Genomic DNA, 22,553 nt, shown 5'->3' on the forward strand with positions numbered 1-22,553 from the left:
GTCCAATTCGGTTTGTGACCAGAATCCTGAACAGAACTAAATCTGTGAACCCAGATGCTGCTGTGTGTATTTATTTGCTCCCCTGCTCCTTAGAACAGTGGGTATTTCTGCCATGGTTGGTGGCATTTCTTTGCTTCTTGAGGGCTTTCTGGGCTCAGGGTTTTTTTATACATAGGCATCACTTGCTCACTCCTCGGAAACACAATGAGGATTCAGCTAGACACATTTTGGCGCTTTTGGAGCTCATGCTCCATTGCTGGGCGCTGAAATGATGAAACATTCTGGAAAAATGTGGAAATGACTGTGTGTGTGTGTGTGTGTGTGTGTGTGTGCATGTGTGTAAGGAATGAAACAGAAGAGTGAGAAAATTTGCATGATTTTCTCAGGCAAAAGTATGTCCCATCATTTCTGCCTTTCTGGGTGTTCCAGTGAGTGCAGACACCTCCCCCTGTGTTCACAGTTAGGCACAAACATGCCCTGATCTGCTCCCGCCCAGGGGCGGGCATAGTAGCTGTGCTCCTGCATTCGAGGGTGTGGTCACTCCTTCCTCAGGTTTATGAAAACACAAAAACCACAAAGAATGTTAGAAATTATTTCCTGTTGGTTGGTAGGACGGAGACCTTTCCTCTAGGAAAGGTTTGCCCAAGGCCCAAACAAAACCTTGTTCAGGGACATCTATCCTTTGTCATTGTGAAGACTCTGGATTACATAATATTTACCTGGGATGCAGGGATGTCACTCTTCTAGGAATGGTTTTAGCCCAGGTGGAAGGGGAAGACAGGCAGAGGGGAAGTGCTCAAAGGTACCCATTGTACCAGAGGCCAGGGCCTTCCAGTAAGCACAGGCAAGCCCGTGAGCCAGGGTGGATGTGATTTCATCCAGGGGTCATCTGGGAGCCTTTGGCTGGCTTTATTTAGAAGGCAATAGTCCAGTTGCTCTGTAGAACATGGGTGAGGTGAAACAGCATGCAGAAGTAAACAGTATTCTGGATCAGCTGTAACTTTTCCAACACAGCATGCTATAATTCCAGAGCAAATGTGACTCCAATAAAGAAATCTGTCCATCAGTCAAACCTGTTTATTTATTATCCCCTATCCCAGCACTGTCCTGGCCAACATGAAGTGATACAAAATAAAGAGCAGTCATAGGCCTCACAACTGCCGGAGAGCAGAGACTAAATCCATACACCTTATGGGCTGTCAGAGGCCCTAGGTAACTGGGTATATACGCACTGACCACACAGAGAAACACTCTTCTCAGGAACTGGGCTTGGGACATTTAAAAATCTGGTCATGCTGATCACGTCCTGAAACACATTTACTGCACAGATATGGATTCTCACGGATGTTGAGAAGCCACTCATGTGAGTAACATAACAGAGTCTGTGTTCCCTGAACTGTAAATTCCTCAGGGGCAGAGAAAGGGCCTTATTGGGCTTTCCTATGCAGCATGCTGAACACATAGGGCTGACCAGAAGAGGAGTGGATGGGCCATGCTGGTAAAGATTGCAGAGAGGATGTGTCAGGCAGAGTTTCCTCTCTGACTCCTGGCTTTGATGCTGAGGACTGAACTGGGGTCTATGGAATTCACAATGGACGGTGGAGAGAGACAGGTCTGCCTCTGTTACTGTGTCAGGAAAGAGGGCCTGGTATTTCCGGAAGGGCTCAGGGAGGGCCAGCCCTGGCATGGTTCAGGAGTCATCCCTGCCTGAGCTAAGTAGGCCCTGGCTTCGGGAATGCATCATCTAGCCTCCCAGCACCTGTCTGTGCATTTGAACAGTTTGCATTGGCTCCTTTAACAAAAATTAGCGATACCTGCCATTTGTGCACCAGGACACTTGCTTACTACATTTTATTATTATCATTGTTATTATTATTATTATTATTATTACTCTAAAAGCTTCCATGTTTAAAGTTTAGCTTACTGTCTCTGCGCTTGTGCCTTGAACAAGTTTATGAGGATTTTCTCCTTCCTGATTGGCAAAGAATGCTTGATCCCAGCAGGGACACTGGCTCTGCTGATGGGCTGTCATTTCAGAGCTCCTCCCAGAAGCCAGTGTGGATACCTCCTTGCCATTCCTGGAGGAAAGGAGCCTCTGCTACCAGGAACCCTAGAAAGTCAGGCTGGTTTTGCTGGAGTTGATATCATAAGACATAGGTCACACTCTTGACTACTCAGGAGTCCACACTGAGACACCAGATGCCTAACTGGCAGGTGAGGAGTCACAGAGCAGGGATTTAAAGGGGCTTTCATCAGGTAGTCCCAAGGTAGGGCTGTTCCCATCCAAGAATCCTACAGGCACACAGGATCTTGTTTGTTCAATGAACATCACTGCACTGGTCATCATTGGTCTTTGGTTTTGTTTCTCCATCCTGTTTCAGACAGCTGCAAAGTAGAGGAACTCTTTGAATTTGATTTCCCTTCTTTCAGACTGAAAAGGCCTGCCCTGCATACTCTAGAGCAGTTCTTTGGTGACAGGGGTTCCTAGAAATTAACCTATCCCATCTTCAGCTAGAAGAGCGCGGGGGTGAAGGGTTGGGGGGTTGGGGGGGAGAGGGATAGAGATGGGACAGGGAAGGGGAGGAGGAGGAGAGGAGGGAAGGGCTTGGAAGGTGGAGGAGGAGGGAGGGAAGAAGAGGGGAAGAGGAGGGGAGAGGGGGAAAGGAGAAAGGGGGGCAGGACCACAGTACTTTCCTACATCTTCTGCTTTTGAAGCTCCTTCTCCTGCCCCCTGCCCTCTATTTAGGATCAGGGCGCCCCAGGAAAGGAACCCAGGGGTCGTCAGGCTGCATTCCTGCGGCCCCCAGCCCAAGTCTGTCTGTGGTTGCAAGCCCGCAGCCACAGCGCAGTCCTCAGTGCGGCACCTGTCGGGCTGAGCCAGCGGGCGCGGAGTCTGGTGAGGAGGGGCGGGGCGGGGCCAGTGTCCCGGGCCTCGTGTGGGCCGCGGAGCCGCCAGGAGCCGGCGTGGAGGAGGAGACGCGAGGAGCCGGGGCCGCCGGGGCTGCAGATCTGGGGCCGCTGCGCCAGGGAGCTAGGGTCGCTCAGCCATCGGCCGGGTGCGACCCTCTGCGCACCCCAGATCCCGGTACCCCAACCCCCGACCTCGGGACCCCGACCCCGAGGACTCCGGATCCCAGGACCACGATCCCACGCACCCCGGGGTCCCTATCCTGTGCATCTGGGAACCTCCACCCCGCACACCCCAAACCCGAGCACCCCGGACCCCTGGATCCCAACCCTGGGTCCCCGACCACGCGCACCCCGGACATCAGGACTCTGATCCCAGGAACCCCACCCGCGCTCCCTGGACCTCCGACCCAGGGACCCCGACAGCTTGCACCCCGACCCAAGACCCCAACCCGGGACTTGCCGAGCCGCCCGCCGCTGTCCCCTCCCCCGGTGGGTGGGTGGGGTGTGGGGCGGGGAGAGGGGCCCGCACTGCCGCTCGCGGGCAGCTTTGTCTCTGCTGCCAAACTGCTCGCCCGCCACCAGGTTCGGCCCGACCCGGCCCGGTCCAGGTCTCCGCGCCAACAGGTGCGCGCCCCGCAGCCCCGCGCCCGGGCCCCGGCCCCGGCGCCACGCTTGGCGCGGCTCGGGATTTGTTTAAACCTTGGGAAACTGGTTCAGGTCCAGGTTTTGCTTTGATCCTTAAAAAAAAAAAAAAAAAAAAAAAAAAAAAAAAAGAAAGAAAGAAAGAAAGAAGAAAAAAAGCTGGAGCCGCAGAAGAAGCTGGGGAGGAAGGCTGTGGATGGGATTATGTGGCAGCCACCCCGCGCGGCTCGGCGGCCAGAGAAGGCCCTGCGCTCCCCCGCGCGCGCCGCGCTCCCCGGGCGGCCGTGAGAGCCCGCGCCCCGCGCCCGCGCCCGCGCCTGGCGGCCCAATGCTCCTCCTCGGCCTCCTGCTGCTGACGTCCGCGCTGGCCGGCCGCAGACCCGGCACTCGGGCCGAGCCCAGCCTCAGCCTGGGCGGCAAGTTCCAGCTCCCCGGCGCCAAGGAGCAGAACGGTGAGTGCGCCCTGCCGCCGCGCCGTGCTTCCGTCTCGTCCCGTCCCGGTCCCGGTCTCGGTCCCGGTCCGGGTCCTGGTGCCGCCGCGCGTCCGGGCCTGGCGCGCCGGAGGGAGGCGAGGGTCCCCGCGGGGGCTGAGGCGGCTCCAGGACGCGGGCGGCGGCCAGAGGAGGCCCCGCCGTAGACCCCGGCGGGCGCGACCTTCTGGGCACACCCGGGCCGCCTGGCCGGGCAGCAGGAGCGCGGCGCTCCTGGCCGCCCGCCCTGCAAACCGCGTCCGAAATGAATGAGCCCCAGCACGCCTGGCTTCCCGCAGGGGGCTTCTTTTGTAGGGGGAGAGTGGGGTGCTTGGGGCAGGGGCTTCGGAGCATGCATTCTTGGCATTGATTACAACTCTCCAGGTGCAGAGAGGCGATGGTTAATGAGCAGATAAGAAATCACACGCAGGTCAAGAGGCTGCGTGGACTTTTCAGGGGGATTAAAACTGCGTTTCTTTTGCCCTTTATTTATTTTGGGGAACGTGCTTTTGTCCTCCGAGGCCCTTACTCTCCTGGGGCTGTGTTTTTGGTATGTGTTAGTGAATGACTGCTATTTTGTGTGTGCTGGAAACGACTTAATCCCGCATAGGAAATGAGAATTACTTTCAGCTTTCAAGTGTACCTGAAATGTTTAGAAAACTCTCAGACGCGAGTTCCCTTGGGCTGGGATCCGGCAGAGTGGGAGAAAGGCTCCTTTCATAAAGCCAGGGAGGCTTCGGGGTGTGTAATTTGCTTAGCCTCTGAACCCCATATGATTTACATCACTCCATTTCTAAACTCTTGGCCTCTTGATCTACCATTATGAAGTCATTTTTGAGAATCCTTTGTAAATAGAAATTTTATACAGCACACGAAACCACAGTGTTAACACAGGCTGTCTAAAATTGGAATATTAAACGCCCTGTTTGTAAGTGGTGGCTCTTACTTGAAAAGAACGTGCTTTGGCTTTGCGTGTCATCTGTTTACGCGAGGACGTGGGCCCTTCGCGAGTCAGGTGAGATGCTTGCAAACAGCACTCTCGGGCAGTCGGGTGTTTTAAAAGGCGCTTGCTTTTTCTGTCTAGAGGGAGGCGGGTCAGACCTTCAGTTCCGTATGTAAACGCTGTGGTGTTCATGCTAGGAAAACACAGAAAGCCGTGCACAGTCAAAACAGATGCGAGTCAGGCCTGGGGTTTGATCTGCATTGGGTGCCTGCGTGCCAAGAGGGGAGCATTTGTCAGCCGGTGTCAACGCCACTGCCCCTTAGGGTGCACTAATGCTGTGGCACAGGGCACCTGCAGACCACTGATCAAAGGGCAACAGAGAGATCTCTTTCTAAGTCAGAGACCTACAAAGGGCCGGGAAAGGGATCAAAGAAGCCACAGCACCAGCTGGACCCAAGCAGGGAGCAGATCTGACTCACCTTTGTTCTTTTTCATGTAAAATAAATGTCCAGTTCAAAATAATGCAATTTATGGGGCCAGCTTTTCCTTGAAGTAACCGCAGTGCACGTTCCCTGGCTTTCCCCCAGGCCCTGTCACATCTCCCACTGCTGTGTCCTGCTGTCTCTGGGGTTCCCAGGACACCTGGGCTGCTCAGTCCTTTCCGAATTCTCTCCCTGTGACCCCGATGCCACCATGTTTTGCAGTGAATCCCCAGCTGTCAGGAAGCCTGCGGGCACCGGCCACTTTAACATTGGCTCACGCCCTTCTTAGAGGCCAGTTCATTAAGCCGGGCCTCTCACACTGTTACCATCTGCGGCTGGGCCGTTGCCATTCCTGAGATGTATGATGCTAAAAATAGCCGGTTGTTTCCTAATCTGTGGGCAGAATATTGGGCTATGTTTAGCTCTTGTAGGGTTGGCCTTAGGATATTAAAGCAGAGGCACTACCCACCTTGGAGTTTCTAGTTTAAGGAGAAGCTAGTTTGGCCAGCACTAGGGGGCAGTATAGAGCTATCTTTTTACACTTGCTGGGGTTGCATTTCCCGTGGCTTCAGGGTTCCAAGTTTTGAGGGTAACAGGTGGGTACTGGAGCAGACCCCCCCAACCCCCAGTGGGACCAGACTAACTGGAATAGCAACTTCTTTCTCTTCCTCTTCCTTTTCAGGTTTTAATCTTCCTCTATTTCCTTATTTGAGTATTTCTTGCTCACCCTTGTACTGAGTTAGGGTTGATTTTTAATTGTCTGGTTGCTCTTGCAGTTTTGACAATTATCTCAGTCTGTACAATTATACAGTTTCGTAGGGTACCGCATGGAAAACCCACGGGCCCAGTTTTTGCACTGCATTACGTGGTGAAAGGTCTTCCAAGTGCCAAATAGGAAATGACCAAATTGATCTGTGGTGGATAGAAGAATTTGCCTTTCAAGGACCCCTCGACACGATGGGGTTTTGTCTGGAGTATACAGATTTCCCATGGTGTTAATTCAGCTAAACTCACAGGCCTGCTCAGTCCCAGTAATAAATTGGAGCCCCCAGTGGAAACCGATGATTTGGCTTTGCCCTAGATACATGGGTTTACAGTGGACAGAATCCACATCCAGGGTTCAGCATCATATACCCATTGTTAGCTTCTGGTTTGGGGTCTACAGTAGGACCGTAACTCTTTACACTTGGTCAAAATCGTTTCAGCCTGTCCTAATGTCATTTGCCTTTTTGGCTGGTCCTTCTTTGCATCTTCTTCTCTTTTTCCTCCTGTTCTTCTTTTAGTTTTTCTTTTTCTTTTCTTTTCTTTTTTTTTTCCCAGAGCTGGGGCTCCACACCAGGGCCTCATGCACACTAGGATAGGATTGCTCAGGTACCCCTCCCTGCTCACCACGCATGCGCATCCTTGTCCCTCAGGCCTAACGCTGCAGCCCTGTACCTAAAACCAGTGTCTCCAGGTTTATCGAAGAGGTGAAAGGTAACGCCGAGCGGCTTGGAGGGGTTCTTGCCCATTCACTTCCTGTGTGACTGGGGAAAATGCTAGAATCAAGAGGCATGAATTTTAGATGAGAATACCTACCATGAAATTCTAAGCTCTAGGTAATGTTCTGAGTTGCAACGCGAGCAATCTCCAGCTGCTGGCGGAGTAGATAGTGCTCTTCTACCTTGTGCCCTTGGCGAGTGACCCAAATTTACCCGTAGCCTGAATGTGCCTCTTTCTTCTCCCACTTCCCTTGGCAATATGTCAGCGGTCTCTTGTGAGCATCAACCATGTGTGTGCCCAAGGCGTTTGTGGGGTGTGGGGCAATCAGCCTCTGGGACGGTGGCCTGGTGTCTGCCTGTGTGTTGTGTTTGGGTTTTCAGTGCCAGCTTTCCCTCCCTGCTGCTGCTGCCAGACAAACCATGCGCAGCGCCGCCCTTCCGGGGTGGCTTCCAGGCTCTTTTATGAACAAACAAATAATCACACATGGCGTGGGTCCCGTGCTTCCTATGGGCTGACTGAAGCCCCCAGGGACTTTCCTGCAGGGCCTCCTGTAAGTGGCAGCTCGTGACCTTTGCAACATACATTCTGTGGCTTAGAGATTTTTCTTTGAAAATTTCTGTTCTGTTTGAGAGAGTTGAGGCAGTTGAATAAGTACAGTACCATTATGTAATGATGGATTTTGCTTTTCCATGATAGGCAATGTTTTAAAAGACTCATGCCATTTATACTATGGCGTTTGTTCCCTTACCTACTGGTATTTTCTGTGTTTAATCAGATATGTTTATAGGTAAAAGTAACTCTCAAAGTGTTCAGAAAGTATGACAGGTCTATAAGAAACTTCAGAAACTAAATAAATACACCACACGCTAATTATTTGCAGTAGGCTTCAGGATTCTGTACTAAATTTCCCCAGCCTGGTCTCGGTCACCAGCATTTCATATTCTCTATTCTAATTCCGTGCTTCCTGAAGTTTAGGTCTTATGTATATTCTTCATGTTTACTTCTACTTCTTTCCTCAAGCTTTGTACTTGTATGACCCTAAATTCTAATGGACAAACCTTCGCATCCTTTATAGAAACCAAATTCTAATGATAGTGTGATAAGTAAATAAGCAATAATGAAAGTATTTCCAAGACTAGTAAAAATTTTTCCATAGGTTTTGCTTTGTGTCAGTCAAACTGTCAGAAACCATAGTCAAAATTCTGTCATGTACACTGTTTAATGTTTCTGATTTTTTATTTGAGAGTGATATACATAGATGATCTCTTTGCCTTCATTGCATCTCTCTGCTTTTTAAACAAAGATGCCAACTGTGATTTCTTTTTTCAAAGCTCCCCTCTCCTTCTTCCTATGAGCCCATCTGGTTGCTGATTTTCAGGTCCTGTGGCCCAGCCTGTACTGATTGTGAAAAATACCAAAGGCCATGTGAGGGGCAGGAAGGAGTGAGGGTGGTGCCTGGCAGGGTGAACCTCCTGAAGCCATGGTGCTTGGCACCTGTCAAAGCCTGGCCTCCCCTCCTGCCACACTGCAGGCCCCTGTCCCAGTGGAGCAGTCCTGTCTTATTGACACTTTGCTTCGTGACACTGTGAGCTGTGGACAGTTCGGTTGGTAAGGGCCTTGTTAAAATTCTCATCTCTCCTCCTGCCCACCAGGCAGGCCTGGGACCCAGGCCTCAGGGGACCTGGAGGAAGGACTGAGGCTCTGGCTTCTTCCCAGCCCTTTGTGAAGCTCCTTTGATTTTCCATCTTCCAGGTTGGGCCTGTGAAGAGACATGGAATGTAGACTTGGCACCCTGGAGAGAGACTGCACCCCTGTGGCCACCCCTGCCTCTCTGGCTGAGATTGGATAGCTGATTTTGGAGAGGTGGCACCCTCTTGTTGTCTAGAGTAAACAGAACACTGCCCCGAGAAGTCCTTTCCTGAGATGTCCTCTGAATCATTCACCCCCTCTCTCATCATGGGGGTTAAGTGCATAGCAGTTACTGCCTTTTGATAATCTTCTTGTCCAGTAATTCATCTTGTTGTCTCTTTTCCCACCTCTACTCCCATGTGGAATCTCAGCTTCTTGACAGTGTGGACTACAGACATGTGTGGGGTGGTCTTGCACGTGAAGGTCCTCACTGAGCTCACTCTGGCCGTGAGCTTCTTGGAAGGTGACTCTTCGCTCTTAAACTATGCACACTGTTTGATTCTTTTTCATGAAAAGACAAAGCTGACAGTGAAGAGATGTCTGCCTTGGTAAACATAGCATGTCCCTAACTACGCTTGCAGGTAGCAAGCAAGTGGGAAGTTTGCCCCAGCTGGTGTCAGTCTGTGTATCACAAGTGCCATTGCTGGATGGACCCTTGGATTTCCAGAAGACAGCTGGGTGTTTGATGTGAACCATAGATTCATGAAAGTCACGAGTGGGTGAGGAGCCTGGGCAGCCTGGGTGCTTTTGATCTTTGCCTGTGGCTTGTGGATAATGTGTGTGAGTTAGAAACCAGCAGTTTATGTGATGCCTGGGATGTTAGCCCTGTCTCCTCTCCACCGCACAGATGGGTGAGGCTTGGAGAGCAGAGGTGACTTTGGTCAGGTCCACTCAGTGGGGCACTAATCAACTGCTATCAGGGTTCTTCTCTTGTCCCCGATGTCAGAACTGATTAAGCAAGAGACCTACAGTGTCAACATTCAGACACATTTTATTGAAGCATTTTATGTCAGAAGGCTGCGTGCTTTGCAGGTTACGAAGTGAAGTGGGAACAGTTGCTCCTGAAGCACCATGAAGGCACTGAGGAACAGTCTGGTCTCGGTCAGGTTCATTCCCTAGAGTAGCTCACCTGGCTAGTGTGTATTACTTCTGATGCCCATACAGAAGTCTGACCAATTGGCAAATGACTGGGTATGGTCATTATTACCCTTACAGGTTAGAACCTTATGTTAAGCAGCTTCACACAGACCAGGGACAGACATATGAGCCTAACGTTTTGGAGTCCTTCCTGTTGCTGCAGAAGGTGACTGTATGACACTGGCATGTTTGGTTCTACAGGGAGATTTGGTGGCCTTTTAAAGTAATTTCAACATGGCGGGATTGTTCATAAAATGTCGGTAAACATTAACAAATAATGATATTTGGTGAGCTCTAGAGTGTTCAACTTATTCTTTTGAAATGGTTTTAACAAGTGACTTGAAATTTTGATTTACCTGGTGTAATGTAGGGTATGCTAGTTAGAATTTCACTCTCAAGGGCCTCAAAGAGAAATTCACAGCAGTGGGCTTGAAGGCTTGCCTAAAGCAGTATTAAGATTTTTAAAATTTCATTCATGAAAGTCCTGAATCTAAAAGCAAAAAGACTTAAAAATCATAAGGAGAGGCTATTTTATTGCATTGATCATTAAAGTTGTTAAGCGTGATCTTTTTGGCAGTATTAGCTCTTTTTTTTTTTTTCCTTTGGCCTTCATGAGAATTCATTTGGAGTTGAGTTTAATCGGTTTCATCTGTTATCGGCACTGGCATCATGAGTCACACACCACTTTCAAGCACTGCTAGCCCCCTGGTACCTGGACAGTCACCCTCTGCTCTGGACAGTCAACTTTGTCTCTGACCTAAACCTTCTCTGCACACTGCTCTGCTCAACTTGCTCTCTGTGGTCTGTGTAGGGTCTCCCTGACTTTCCAGCCATGATGATTTTATATTTGGCCTGATCTGTTTCAGAGGGTAATTGAGTCAGTTCTGTTAGATGAGAAAGGTGCTGGATGGTTCAGAGGCTTTGAGGGACAGGGGCAAAGTTCAAGTCAGGGCCCTCGAGGGAAACCAATGCCACGGAATCCTGTGAGGCCCACTGAAGTGCCCCCAAGGGTGTGTGACATCACGAAGATGTTCAGTGTGTGTGCATGGAAGAGTAAGAGCCTTCAGAGAGAACACAGGGTGTCAGTAGTCAGATCTGCCCTTTGGGGGTCGCTGCCCCATGGGTCCAGGGGTCCCATGTGAGCTTCTTGAGTGTGTAGCACTTCCTGCCTCCTGAGGGTGCCTGTCTGTGCTGAGTGGTCCAGATGGTGCACAGTGTGCCTGTGCGTGACCATGAGGTCCTCAGACATGCAGCTCCACTAAGATCCCGAAGCTGGAGAGGGATTTGGCCTTTGGAGCATAGGTGGCTCATATTGGACTCCAGTGCAGAAAATCTTTATGAGCATGCGCAGTGTGCTGGGCTCTGCCCGGGGTGCTGGGGCCACAGAGAAGTGTGAAGTGGCCTGCCCAGGTGGCCTAGGCCTGAGCATTGTTCCAGACCCACCGCAAGCCTCACAGAGTGTTCCATGTCACTTGGGATACCCTCTGCTGCGTCACTCAGATTATCATGGGTGGGAATTTCAAGGGAAACAGAGAAAGTACCTACAGAAGGAAGGTGTCTTACTTTGGAATTAATTATTTTGAAAAAAAATCATTATATCTAGGAGGAACAGCCTAAGCAACAAACAAATAAAATCACTCCCCCACCAAAAGAAACAACCCTCCCCGAGACCAAACCCAGAGGTGTGCAGATGACAGCGGAGAACCTTGGGTGGGCTGGAGAGAGGTGAGAGGAGGTCAGAGGTATCCAGGGTTTGTGTGTTTGCAGGCCAGTGTGCTGTGCCTGCTTGAGATGTCCCTTCCGTGAGTCTAGCTGTTAACTGAGCAGAAGAGCTTGGCTTCCTCTTTAAGATTGAGTCAAGCCCTTTGCAATGGGCTGTTTTCTGAGCAGGCTCACAAAGCAAGATCTGCTTTGCTCTGTGCTTTGCTGGATGCACTGAGCTGCTGACTGCTGGAATTTCCTCTCCATACTCAGGCAAGTTTGGAAGTTGTGACCAGTTAGAAGGGCAGGCTGCAGTCCCACTATTCCTTGTATTTCCTTCTTCATGCACACAAAGAGCCACTTCACACTTCACAGAATGGGTGGCAGGAGAATGAGGCAGGAGGGGACAGGATCTCCTAGCACACTTGGGCTCTCAGCTCCAGCACCCTTGGAGATAACCTGAGGCTGTGACACTGCAAACAATGGCCACACCATTCTAACGGGAAAGGTTTCCAAGGTTGCATGGAACATTCCCGCCTCTGAGCTCCCTTTGCAAGAGCACCTGCATCCTTTCTCCAGAGGTTTCTGCTGGTCCCTTGTGCTATTTAAGGATGCACAAGACTGACTTGTACAAGTGCATGCTCTGTATTGAATCCTGGCATTTTGGGGGAAGCTGTGCATTCTAGGAAATCCTTGTTCATGGGTGGATAGTATTTTAAGCATTCTGGTGTTCTCCGGATCAAGAGGGTGGGCTCCTGTGCTTCCACACCCTGGCTGATCTGCCTTGTCCTGACACCTGTCCTGGAGCAGCAGGCTGAAGAGGCTGTCAACAGCAGCCCTCACTGTGGTGCCCTTATAGTGTGTGTTTTCTGTTAGTTCTTTTTGCTTGCGATTCATGAGGACATCTGTCTTGTAAACAGTCATATTGTTTATCTTTTTCCCCCCACCCAGGAATAAATCACAGCTTGTTTCCCACACTGCTGCACACAGGCATAGTCTGGGTGATTAGAAATGCAAATCAGCAGTCATTAAATCAGCATAATTTTTCCCATGGCAGCAGGCCATGCTTAAAGTTTAAAACCACATTAACAAGGAACGCGTGCTTAAAATGTAAGCTACCAGTAAATGAGAAAGGCTTCTCTTACTGGATATTTCTTATAGGTTTGGGAAATAGGGCAAGTGCATTTTGTTTATTGCTAATGTATCATGCTTTAAGCCAACACATGATGAGAAGTAGATTGCAAGTCACCTAAAACATAAAAAAAAAACACCATCACCCCACCGTAACCCTTGTTGCAATGTGCCATGCTGTCCGATTACCCATTCGGAGGACAGGCTAGGGACTGAGCCCTGCAGTGGAGCTCACACTGAACATGGCCAAGACTGACTTGGAACCATATTACTGAAAAATAAAAAAGTTGGGAAAAAAAAAAAGTGTGGTGGCACACACCTGTCATCCCAGAAGGGAAGGAAATGAAAGCAGCAGGACCCTAACTTCAAACATTGCTAGGGAAACTTATAGAGAATTTTTCTCACAATAAAAAAATAAAATAAAATGGCCTGGGGATGTACCTCAGTGATTGACTGCTACATGAATTCAGTTCCCAGTGCAAGAAAACCATTTTTAAAGATGATAGAACTCAGCTGGATTTCTTAGAGTACTTTGTGATATGGGAACATTACCAAACAGAAAAGAAACACTGGAGGATGTTGTTGTGGAAAGTGGATTGGTATATTCATACCAGGAGTGGGGTGTCCTGAAGCCAGGCGTCTTGTCATCAGTAATAAACATGTCATAGGTAATATGTCACAGATAGTAAAAAGTATGAGGGGAAGCATTAGCATCTCCATAACAGTGCACTCTGTTACTGACATTAATTTTATGTAGGAACAAAAGTGTGCTATTTCTGGAGCTCTACACGGAAATACATTGCCTTTACCACAGGAGAGCTCACGCAATGTGAACAATTTTATAGTTATATAATGGGAGTTCAACTGGGTCTTTGCTTTGAGATGACCACTGTAATCAAAACTGTCCTGTCTATTTCTGGAGAAATCAGAAATGTAAAAATAGCAGTTTTCAGGTCAGAGTCTGGCTAATATGTTGAGAATTGTTGACTCTGGAAACACAATAAATGCTAACCCTTTAAAAAGTGCTTCTCGTTTTTGTTTTCTTAAGAAAATTAGCAGGCTTGAGGTTTAAAACTGCGATTAAGAATGTAAAATTTGGAATTAAATCATCTCTCTGCTTCCTAAACAGAAAACGTTTTTCTTCCCAGTGGAAAATTTATTTTTAATTTGTACCGATAACTTTTAATAGGCATCAGTTGGGCACCCCATTAAACTAACTGCTTTAAAAATGGTTTCCTTTTAGAACTAACATTTATATTGTAGGGAATCAATTAGGGTGTCTGGATTTCATGTTCCTTTGCAATCTTCCTCTGCTGTGCTTTCTGAATGATTAACCTAGCACAGCAAAGCACTCCGAGGTGCAAATCTTCTGGAAGAAGTGCAAATGCCATACTTCTACTTGGAAGCATGGAGAAATAGAACTTATTTACTATTTCTGCCAAACATTAAAACTGCATAGGCACAGGAAATAGTTTTGCTGTGTGTGACTGTGTGTATTCCCATCTACAAACATTGTTCTGAAAATGTCATTGGTACTGGTGAATTATATGAGACCACATCCATCTAAGGAAGGCTTGTTTAAATAGCGTGTGCTTCTGAGGCTCATTCAAACACTCTTAAGCAAAATAAAGGGAATGGATGTAATAACTTCTTTATGGAAAGACCATAAAAAACTACAGGGCTATGTAAACAAATTGGGTCATTTACTAGATATTTAAGTGATAGATTTGCAGTCCAAATTTGGGGGTGTGTATTCTGTTTCCTAGGGTTGTGACTGTAACCTACCTTGAGAATGAGATTATAAACTTAGTGTGTCTTTGTTTTTGCCTGATGTGTGGATGGCACTATTGCTATTTTACAGCACAGCTTGGAAGCATACCTAAAATTTAAGCTATGCACATTTATAAATCTGTCCAGCTTTGGAAAATGGTTAGATACTCCTGTGCGAAAAGTTGAAATGACCTGATTCTTCATTAGCACTGTGTTCTGTTCAAGGAAAATACGGTACTTGAAATTTAGATTTTCTTTCTAGGCCTGGACATGTCTAAACTACTTGTAAAATAATTGTTCTGGCTTACAGGAGTAGATTCCTAATTACAACTGTGTAAAGCAGGAACCTAACAATGGTTTTGATTTATAGTCTGTAACTCTGCCTGCATTGTAATAAAACTGCTATTCTAACCAACTTCTTGTGATAGTCATTTGTATTACTGGACAAGTAGATGATATGCTTACCCTAAGTTATCTTGCTTTTAGGAGAGCTACTGTACACAGCAAGATGTTAATTGACCTCTGAAATTGAGCAGAATGTGTGTTAGAACTGTCTAAGAAGCAGAACTGAGGGGCTGCAATGTAAAACTCTGTGGTGCTTCTCTTTACTTAGTGGTGAGGAATCGTGAAAACAGAAGCCAGCAAGCATACTTGGAAAGCAAAATGAGAAAAGGGCGTTAAATAATTCTGCGTTGCTACCACAGCATTTCTCTATCCTGTACCTTCTCTCATCACGGTTGGCGCATTTGGTTTTAAAGGAAGTGATTGTTTAAGAAGCCCTTCGTACAAATCAATGAGTCTTTTAAAAACTAATGGCATCAGACCATACTGGCAACTTGTAAGTGTTGCTGCTGGAAGTTTGGCAGCGGTAATAACTATGCCTGCTCCACAGGTCTGTACAACAACAGACAATGGTGTACATTATAGTTTCTGTGTAATGTGTGACTTGCTGTTTCTTTCTGAGAGCTGGATGATCTTCAGTCAATGAAAAGACCTAAGCTCCTCCCTTAGGTTGAAGTTTACATAATTTTTATGTGGTCCTATGCACTCTAAATAAGAACCCTGGGCTCTAGGGTCTTCCACACAGGGACCCTTCTTTCTATGTGAAACTGAGACATTGAGCAAAATGTCAAGTTGAATTAGACTGTGTTGTTCTGCTTTCTGTTACCATGACAAAATACCTGAGACTATCAGCTTCTCAGGAGAAAAGGATTATTTGGGGTTCATCGTTTCTGCAGCCTCAGTCATGGATAGCTCTTGGCCCTGTCTCTTTTGGGGCCCTGCAGGGGCAGCTCACATGGCAGCAAGCTCATAGCAGAGAAGCTACTTGCCTCATGGGGACCAGAGCTGGATCCCTTTGAGAGTGAGCACACTCTCAGCAACCTGAGAACTTCCCCTTAGGTTCCATGCCTCAAGAGCGCCCCTGCTCCAACAGTGCGACCCAAGGCAGAACCTTTGCATGGTGGACCTGCAGGAGACACTTAGGGTCCACACTGCAGCAGACTCACCTCACACTGCCAGCTGCTTTGCAGTCAGAAGGGAGAGCATATGCACAGCTGACGGAATGCAGAGGGAACAGTAACATGGGGTTTGGCATGGTGGAAATGCAAAGAGAATCAGATTATGTAAAGCTGAGCTATTAGAAGAGGCTGAGAGAAATTGTTGGGGAGAAGTTTATTTCAAATAAAGGGTCCTAGAAAGTCAATCAGCACTTGTTCCCCTCTCCCCCTCCCAAGGTGGGAGATAGATGATTTCAGGAGACAGGAGAGGACCATAAGTAGTCTAAAGCGCAGTGCATTCTGATGCAATTTCAGACCTAAGTGCAGAGGGTGACTGGGAGTGGAAAGAGCAGAGGAAGAAATCAGCATTGAGCCTTGAGAAGCTGGCAGTGGGGACCCCATCGTACTCCCCACTGCACTGTCCAGGCAGCTGAGTGAAAAGTTAGGGAAGAGGAAGCAGGAAATGGAAAAAAAAAAAAGCATCAGCCCTATGCCAGTGGTGAAAGATGCCCAGGTGAGGAGGAAGCATGATGGAAATTGGCCACACTAGAAAGCATAACAGAGATTCAAAAATGTGAAGACCAGGAGATGTGAATGTCCTACAGTTTTTAATTTTTAAATTTTAATTTTTTGGTGGCACTGCATGTTGAACCTAAGGTCTTCATATTGAGCAAATTCCCCAGCACATTTTTTATTTTTTATTTTGGGGCAGGGTCTCTCTAAGTGGCTGCACCTTATACTGGGTTTGAATTTGGGATCCTTCTGCCTCAGCCTCGCACATTGCTGGGACTATAGGTGTGTGCCACCAAGCTGGGCTGAGTTTTTAATGTTGACAAAGAAAACAAAACTTCCAGATTATCAAGGGCTAGGGAAGAATAGTTGTTAGAAAAGCGAGTAAGTGAGACCCCAAGTGTTTCAGAGGGAGAAAAGATAACACAGCACATTCAGAAGGGAGGCAAAGGAAGAGGAAGAGAGATTTTTGTTTCCCCATTAGCATGTTTCCTTGAGTTTGGGTGAGACCCAGAGGAGAGGGACAGATCAGTCATGCAGCATCAGAGAAGATTCTGGCTGCAGAAGCTTGGAGGCTGCCTAAATCCTGGTGAGGTGAGAGCTGATTACTGAGTGAGCAGCACCTCCGATGAGTGCAGCAAGGCCGCAGGACACTGGGAAGAGGAGGGAAGGAAGCTGGCCAGGACCTGAGCCTGGACACTGACTTGGGAGAGGGAGAGGCGGGGAGGCAAGTGAAGTAGTGGTTCCCAACAGTGGAGGTAGATCAACCCTTCCATGAATTTTTGTCTAGACTCCTGGCTGCAGGAGGAGTGAAATGAAGAGGAGAGGAAAGATATTAAAACAGGCTTTGGGTTGGCCAACCTATCCAGAGCGATGAAGAGGTGAGCAGCTTGGAATGTGGAGATGAAGAGAAAGGTAGGGACAGCAGGCAAAGAAGGCCAGCATATGCAGTGACGGAAGTCGCCTTCAACTGCAGCTGTACACATAAGCTGTGTGGAGCGGTGTGACATGGGAGAATGTATGTGTGCTGGATTAACTAACAGTCAATTTGTGACACCCAGCTGACTCAGTGGTGCTGGGCATGGAGGGCCCACCTGAGGACTGTTGCCAACAGCATACAAGGAGACCTGAGGGAAGGATGATGCTGTTGATCCTCCTGGAGAAGCTTGTTCCACTGGTTTTCCTGGTATGAACGCAGCTGTTCTCATAGTAAGAAGAGCCTGGGACCTCACTGTCCCTGAGGAGCCTGTAGTACCTTTCTGGGGAGCTCTGATCCTTACCTTGAGCATCACTTCCTGGCTCCAGTGCACATCCCTCAGCCTGCTGGCGCAGGTCCTTCATCCCACTAGTGCAGACTTTCTAGCTTCCACTGCTGGCCTTTGGGTCTTCCCAGTGCAGGTCTTTGATACAGACAGGCATGAGACACTCTTGTGGGCTGTGGGCCTCCAGTTGGACTTATGAAGGACATTGCCTTGGGTACTAGGTCTTCAGCTGGACTCACGCAGATCATTGTTGTGGGACCTAGGTCATCAGCTAGATTCTTTAGGTCTCTAGTGTGTGGAAAGATTTCCTGCACTCTTCTGCATTTGATATTTTGGGTGAATATTACAATATAATCCCATAAATTAAGTGTCCTGTTTTAAATCTATTCCCATGTAAACCTTGATGACAAAAGTATGTTACTGAATATGTTACATCTAAACTGAGTTAGCAAGGATTTTTACAAAAAAAGGAATCACTGGTTATTATTAATCGAAGCACTCTCTTAGTTACTTTTCTCATTGCTGGGACAAAATATCAGTTCCCACAAGTAAAAAAGAGGAGAGGTTTATTTAGAATCACAGTTTTTAGAGGTTTTCAGTCCGTAGTCAGCTGGCTCCAAGGCAGGGTGGCCTGGCAGAGGGGATTACAGAGGAGAAACAGTCCTTGGCAGGGCAGGCAGAGGCTGTGCAGTGGATCAAGAGGGGCCACGCCCACAGGGACCCACCTCTTCCCACCAGGCTTCACCTCTCCATATCACACCGAGGTATAAACCCATCAGTGGACCAGTCCAGTATCACACATCCATGGTCCCATTATCTTTAAAAGCCCCATCTGTCAGTGTTTGAGGCTCTGGAGGGACACTGAGATTAAAGCCATAACAAGCATCAGAGAAATCTGAATCAAAGGAGCATGTGCATGACAGAGACCTCATCTTTCTAGCTCTGATGTCCTAATGAGTGTATCATAAACTAAGGGGTGGACAGTTGACTGTAAGCCTGCTTCCCCCCTGCTGTGGAAACTCTGGGCTGTAATTTGCACATCTTCTTTAAGACTTTTGGAAGCACATAGAAATCTATTAGGGTGGGTCTAAGTTATTGTAGTTGCTTACATACGAGAACAGAAAATAATTGCATTTTTTCTGTCCTCAGGGTACATGTTCCATACTACCTAATGAATGGTTTTGGGGTGCATTCATAGAGTAGGAACTTGGGCATGCTCAGATCCCAGGAAGGCATCCCTAAGGTCCCTGTAATCACTGGCAACAGGTACAAGAACTGGTGTTGGTAAAAATACAAGTTCATTTTGTTGCCCCTGAATTTTATTGGGTGGAGAAAAATCTTCCCTAAAAGTGCGTGACTCTTCAGCTCATTTTCTTTCCTGGTTCTGGGAATCTGGGGTTTCTCTCCACTGAACCCTATCCCCAGCCTTTTTCATTTCTTTAAGTTTTGAAACAATTTCTCACTAAGTTTTTCAGGCTACTTTACAGCTGTAGATCCTCCTTCCTCAGCCTCCTGAGTAGCAGAGATTACAGGCCTGTGCCCTCAGACCTGGCTATCTCACCCTGAGTTGATACAGAATTCTACTATATGGAACTTGCCATATGGATGCCCTTACAGTGCAGAAACAGGACTGTCCCATGCTTTGGAATAATTAAAAGTCAGACAGTGACTTCTGCACACCTGAACAAGCCCTACTTCTAACTGAAGCCTGGGGCTGGGTTGGGTGGAGGGAGGGATTTTGGCTCTTTCCAAAGAATTCACCATTCACAGAAAAACTTCTGGCCATTTGCCTTGAAAATTTGCATGTGGAATACATTTGTCTGTCTGTCTTGCTGTCCCCCGACTCCTGTTTCCTATGTTGGTGTCATCTTGCTTCATTGTGTGCCCAGGTCTCACAACTGTTTAGAAGACTTTCTGATTCTCATGGATAGGTTTGCTCTCCACATCTTCAAATGCAACTTTAAACTGACAGATTGGGTTTTGCATCCCTTCACAGAACCTCAAAATATGTGTAACATAGTAGATTAAACAAGCCTAGAACTCCTGCCCAGCTCATAAATGAATAGTAGCATTTCCTTTCTTACCTACCATGGGTACCCTTGTATTTTATGTTTCTTCACTGTCCTTGTGCCATATTGGGGGCTAGTTGTATGTGGCCTATGGCAAAGGTGTCCCTATTATTCCTTAGTGACCCAGGTTTTTCCCCCAACCTCTGGCCCCCTGTCATTTGGTTGTAAATGAGCACTGGTGATGCCAGGTAGAGTTCCTGGGTGGATGGGTGCTTTCCCAGCATTAATGTGCATATAAATCAGCTGGGATTCTCATGGAGACATCCTGGTTTACACAGGAGGAGGGCAGGACCCAGGAATTTGCAAGGAACCAGCACTGAGATTTGCTCATGTTACAGGACTGGGGACCGAGCCAGGACTCTCAAGAGTCAGCCTTGCTGGTCCCAAGACCTGGTGTGAGGTCACATCAGAGAGGACTCCTGGCTGACCTCTGCTCACCCTGAGCTCAGTACTTCCCTGAGTCCAGGTTTTTGTGACTCTTTTACCCAAGAAATCAGCTGAGTCCCCTGCACACCAAGTGCCTTTAGTCCTAGGATTCTGTCACAGCCTAGAAACATAAAGAAAAGGTGATTCATTGTGCCCTTGTTGATGTTCACAGTCTGTGTGTTTGCAGTAGGTAGGGGCACACTGTGAATGCTGAAGGAACCCGGGGTGTGCTATGCCCCAGGCAGGAAAGGCTTCCCACGAGGCCTTCATTCAGGGGGTGTCTTGAAGGCTAAAGCATTCACCGAGAAGGAGAGGTGGATGCAGAGGCCATGGAGTGGTGAGGGAACACATGTTCTGTGCAAAACCCAGCTCTCTGTGGTGGGAATTAGGAGTCACAAAACCGTAATTACGAAGGACATGGAGAATTTGAATGTGCATGTGGTGTCTCCTGCGATCCTAAAGCCTGCTAACAGACTTAGGCTGGGCTGTGACATTACTGCCATCCACATTCGCTCCTAATGCTGAGGATCTGTCATTCCCTCTCTTGTTATTTTATACAGTTATAAAGATCCATCCATATTAATTCCATAATCAATTTATTTTTAATTTGCTTTGCCTTTTTCATATCATTATTTTCTCATCCAATTTTCCCAGCTGTATTAAGTATAATTGATACATAAAAATTAAATATCCTCACTATATACAGTGGAGTGCTTTGTTACATGTATGTATGTGTCCTGGACTCATTAGTACAAAGCAGCTGATGAATTGTCTGGGTCAAATCATTCTCACATTTTGGGTGTGAAAAGACCACTTTAAATCTGTTTTCTTGACATATTTCAAATACACAGTTACCTTTCTGTTTCTCCTGCTCAGCGCCCCCCAAAAAGCAAGCAACAGGATGATTGTAATGGAGAAAAACCAGAGCTGGGAGAGGAGGTGGCACCGTCGGTGACACCTTGGTGTGGAGTGATGACCCCCACTTCCTGAGCCACCCACCCAAAGCCCAGGTGTGTGTGTGGCTCTCTTGCCTGGTGCCCACCTCTCGAGACTTCCCTGGGTCCCTCGGTCTGGCATCCTGCCTGCTTCAAATTCCAGGAGCAGTGCAGAAGTTACCACTTTCCCCTTGGGCCTGTGACTATGCTTGTGTTCTCTCTTCCCAAACTTCAAGCTTCAGAAAATAAAATGCTGACTGATGGTTCACAGAGTGCTTTGTTGGCTGGTCAACCTGAAGTGAAAACAGCCCATGGAGCCCCGAGACAGCCTGTTCTGCTGGTGCTCTGGCCCCCACACGGATCAGAAGTCATCTTGATGGCCTTTAAAGGAGTCACATGCCTTATTTCATAACCCCAAAGAGGCAGCTAGCGTCTGGCTTCTTTTTGAGGAACTAAAAGGCCCTACACAGGAGGGCCTCCCTCTTTCTGCTTAGATCAAGTAAAATTAATGCACAAAGAACCTGATGGGCAGAATTATACTGACGACTGCATAAAATGTTATTTCCTCAACAAGCAAACAGAAATGTGAGATTTCCAGGAAGATTATTTTCAACTAGAAACTTTATGATCCAAGTCTCCTTGCAGTCAGTTCACTGTGGAGAACAGCACGAAGCTCAAAAGTCCAGGTTTTACTGCTAACCTACTTTATTTATTATTCCTCTCTTCTTTTCTCTCTTGCTAATATAAGGTAGAACTTATGTGCTTTCTTCATTTTTAGTTTGTTTTTCTTTATGCTTTGGGGTTTTAAGATTGGCATCTCTTGATTTATCCCCTGGAAGGCAAAAACTTTGAAAAGTTCATTTCAAAAAAATCACTCAGGATACACTTATTTTTTTCTCCTTGGAAATAAAGTTGATTTTCTCAGCTCTGATCATATGAGATTATGGACAAGTAGTCCTCAGCTCTGGCGTGTTGACAAAACAGAAGCAGGCTCTGGAGAGAGCGCTCAGCATTCATGGCAGGAAGCACACGCTCAGTATGCCAGTATTTATGGTGTCACAACCAAATTAGAACTATACCCGCTGCTATTTACACGAGTATGGTGCCCATACGCAAGCTTGTGTCCCTGCCTTCCCACAAAGCTAGGCAATACAGAGCTTCAAGATTCACAGAGACCACACCATCTATTTCATACTCATTCTTTCTGTGCATGAGAGCGTTGTCTTCCAATCATTTCTGAAGTCAGCTGGAATAACAGTTAGCAGGACAAAGACTGATTTTGTGCACTTAAGCATACTGTGTTCTGCGGACTGCATTTGGCAGTGTGGGAGTCCCTGAGCTCAGGCCTGTTAAGTGTATTGATTATTGGGAGAAAACAAGAATTGCTTCTTCGATGGGTATTTCAGTCTTTGCTATCTGATGTCTTAGTGGTGCTCTTACAGAGCTTGGGTTTTACTCCTTTCAAAAAAACAGGCACATACTTTTTGGTAAGAAG

The 22,553-nt window shown here is 47.5% G+C and overlaps 2 protein-coding genes across 3 annotated transcripts in view; both read left to right on the plus strand.

Moving 5' to 3' along the window:
- Positions 1–946: 946 nt before the first annotated feature.
- Positions 947–3,645, plus strand: LOC134478637 (basic proline-rich protein-like). The gene is made up of 2 exons (XM_063260524.1): positions 947–950; positions 2,747–3,645. The coding sequence occupies exons 1-2, from the start codon at positions 947–949 to the stop codon at positions 3,643–3,645; spliced, it is 903 nt and encodes a 300-aa protein (XP_063116594.1).
- Positions 3,646–3,734: 89 nt separating this feature from the next.
- Positions 3,735–22,553, plus strand: part of Pdgfc (platelet derived growth factor C) — a 196,147-nt gene continuing 177,328 nt past the window's right edge. For both annotated transcript variants that reach the window (XM_063260879.1, XM_063260880.1), the window contains exon 1: positions 3,735–4,004. In XM_063260879.1, coding sequence (XP_063116949.1) covers positions 3,749–4,004 — 256 coding nt within the window. In that variant the 5' untranslated portion in view covers positions 3,735–3,748. The remainder of the gene's footprint in view (positions 4,005–22,553) is intronic.

Source organism: Cavia porcellus, unplaced genomic scaffold (genome assembly GCF_034190915.1).
Source record: "Cavia porcellus strain 051 isolate PalLab524CR breed Dunkin Hartley unplaced genomic scaffold, mCavPor4.1 scaffold_14, whole genome shotgun sequence".
Lineage (NCBI taxonomy): Eukaryota > Metazoa > Chordata > Mammalia > Rodentia > Caviidae > Cavia > Cavia porcellus.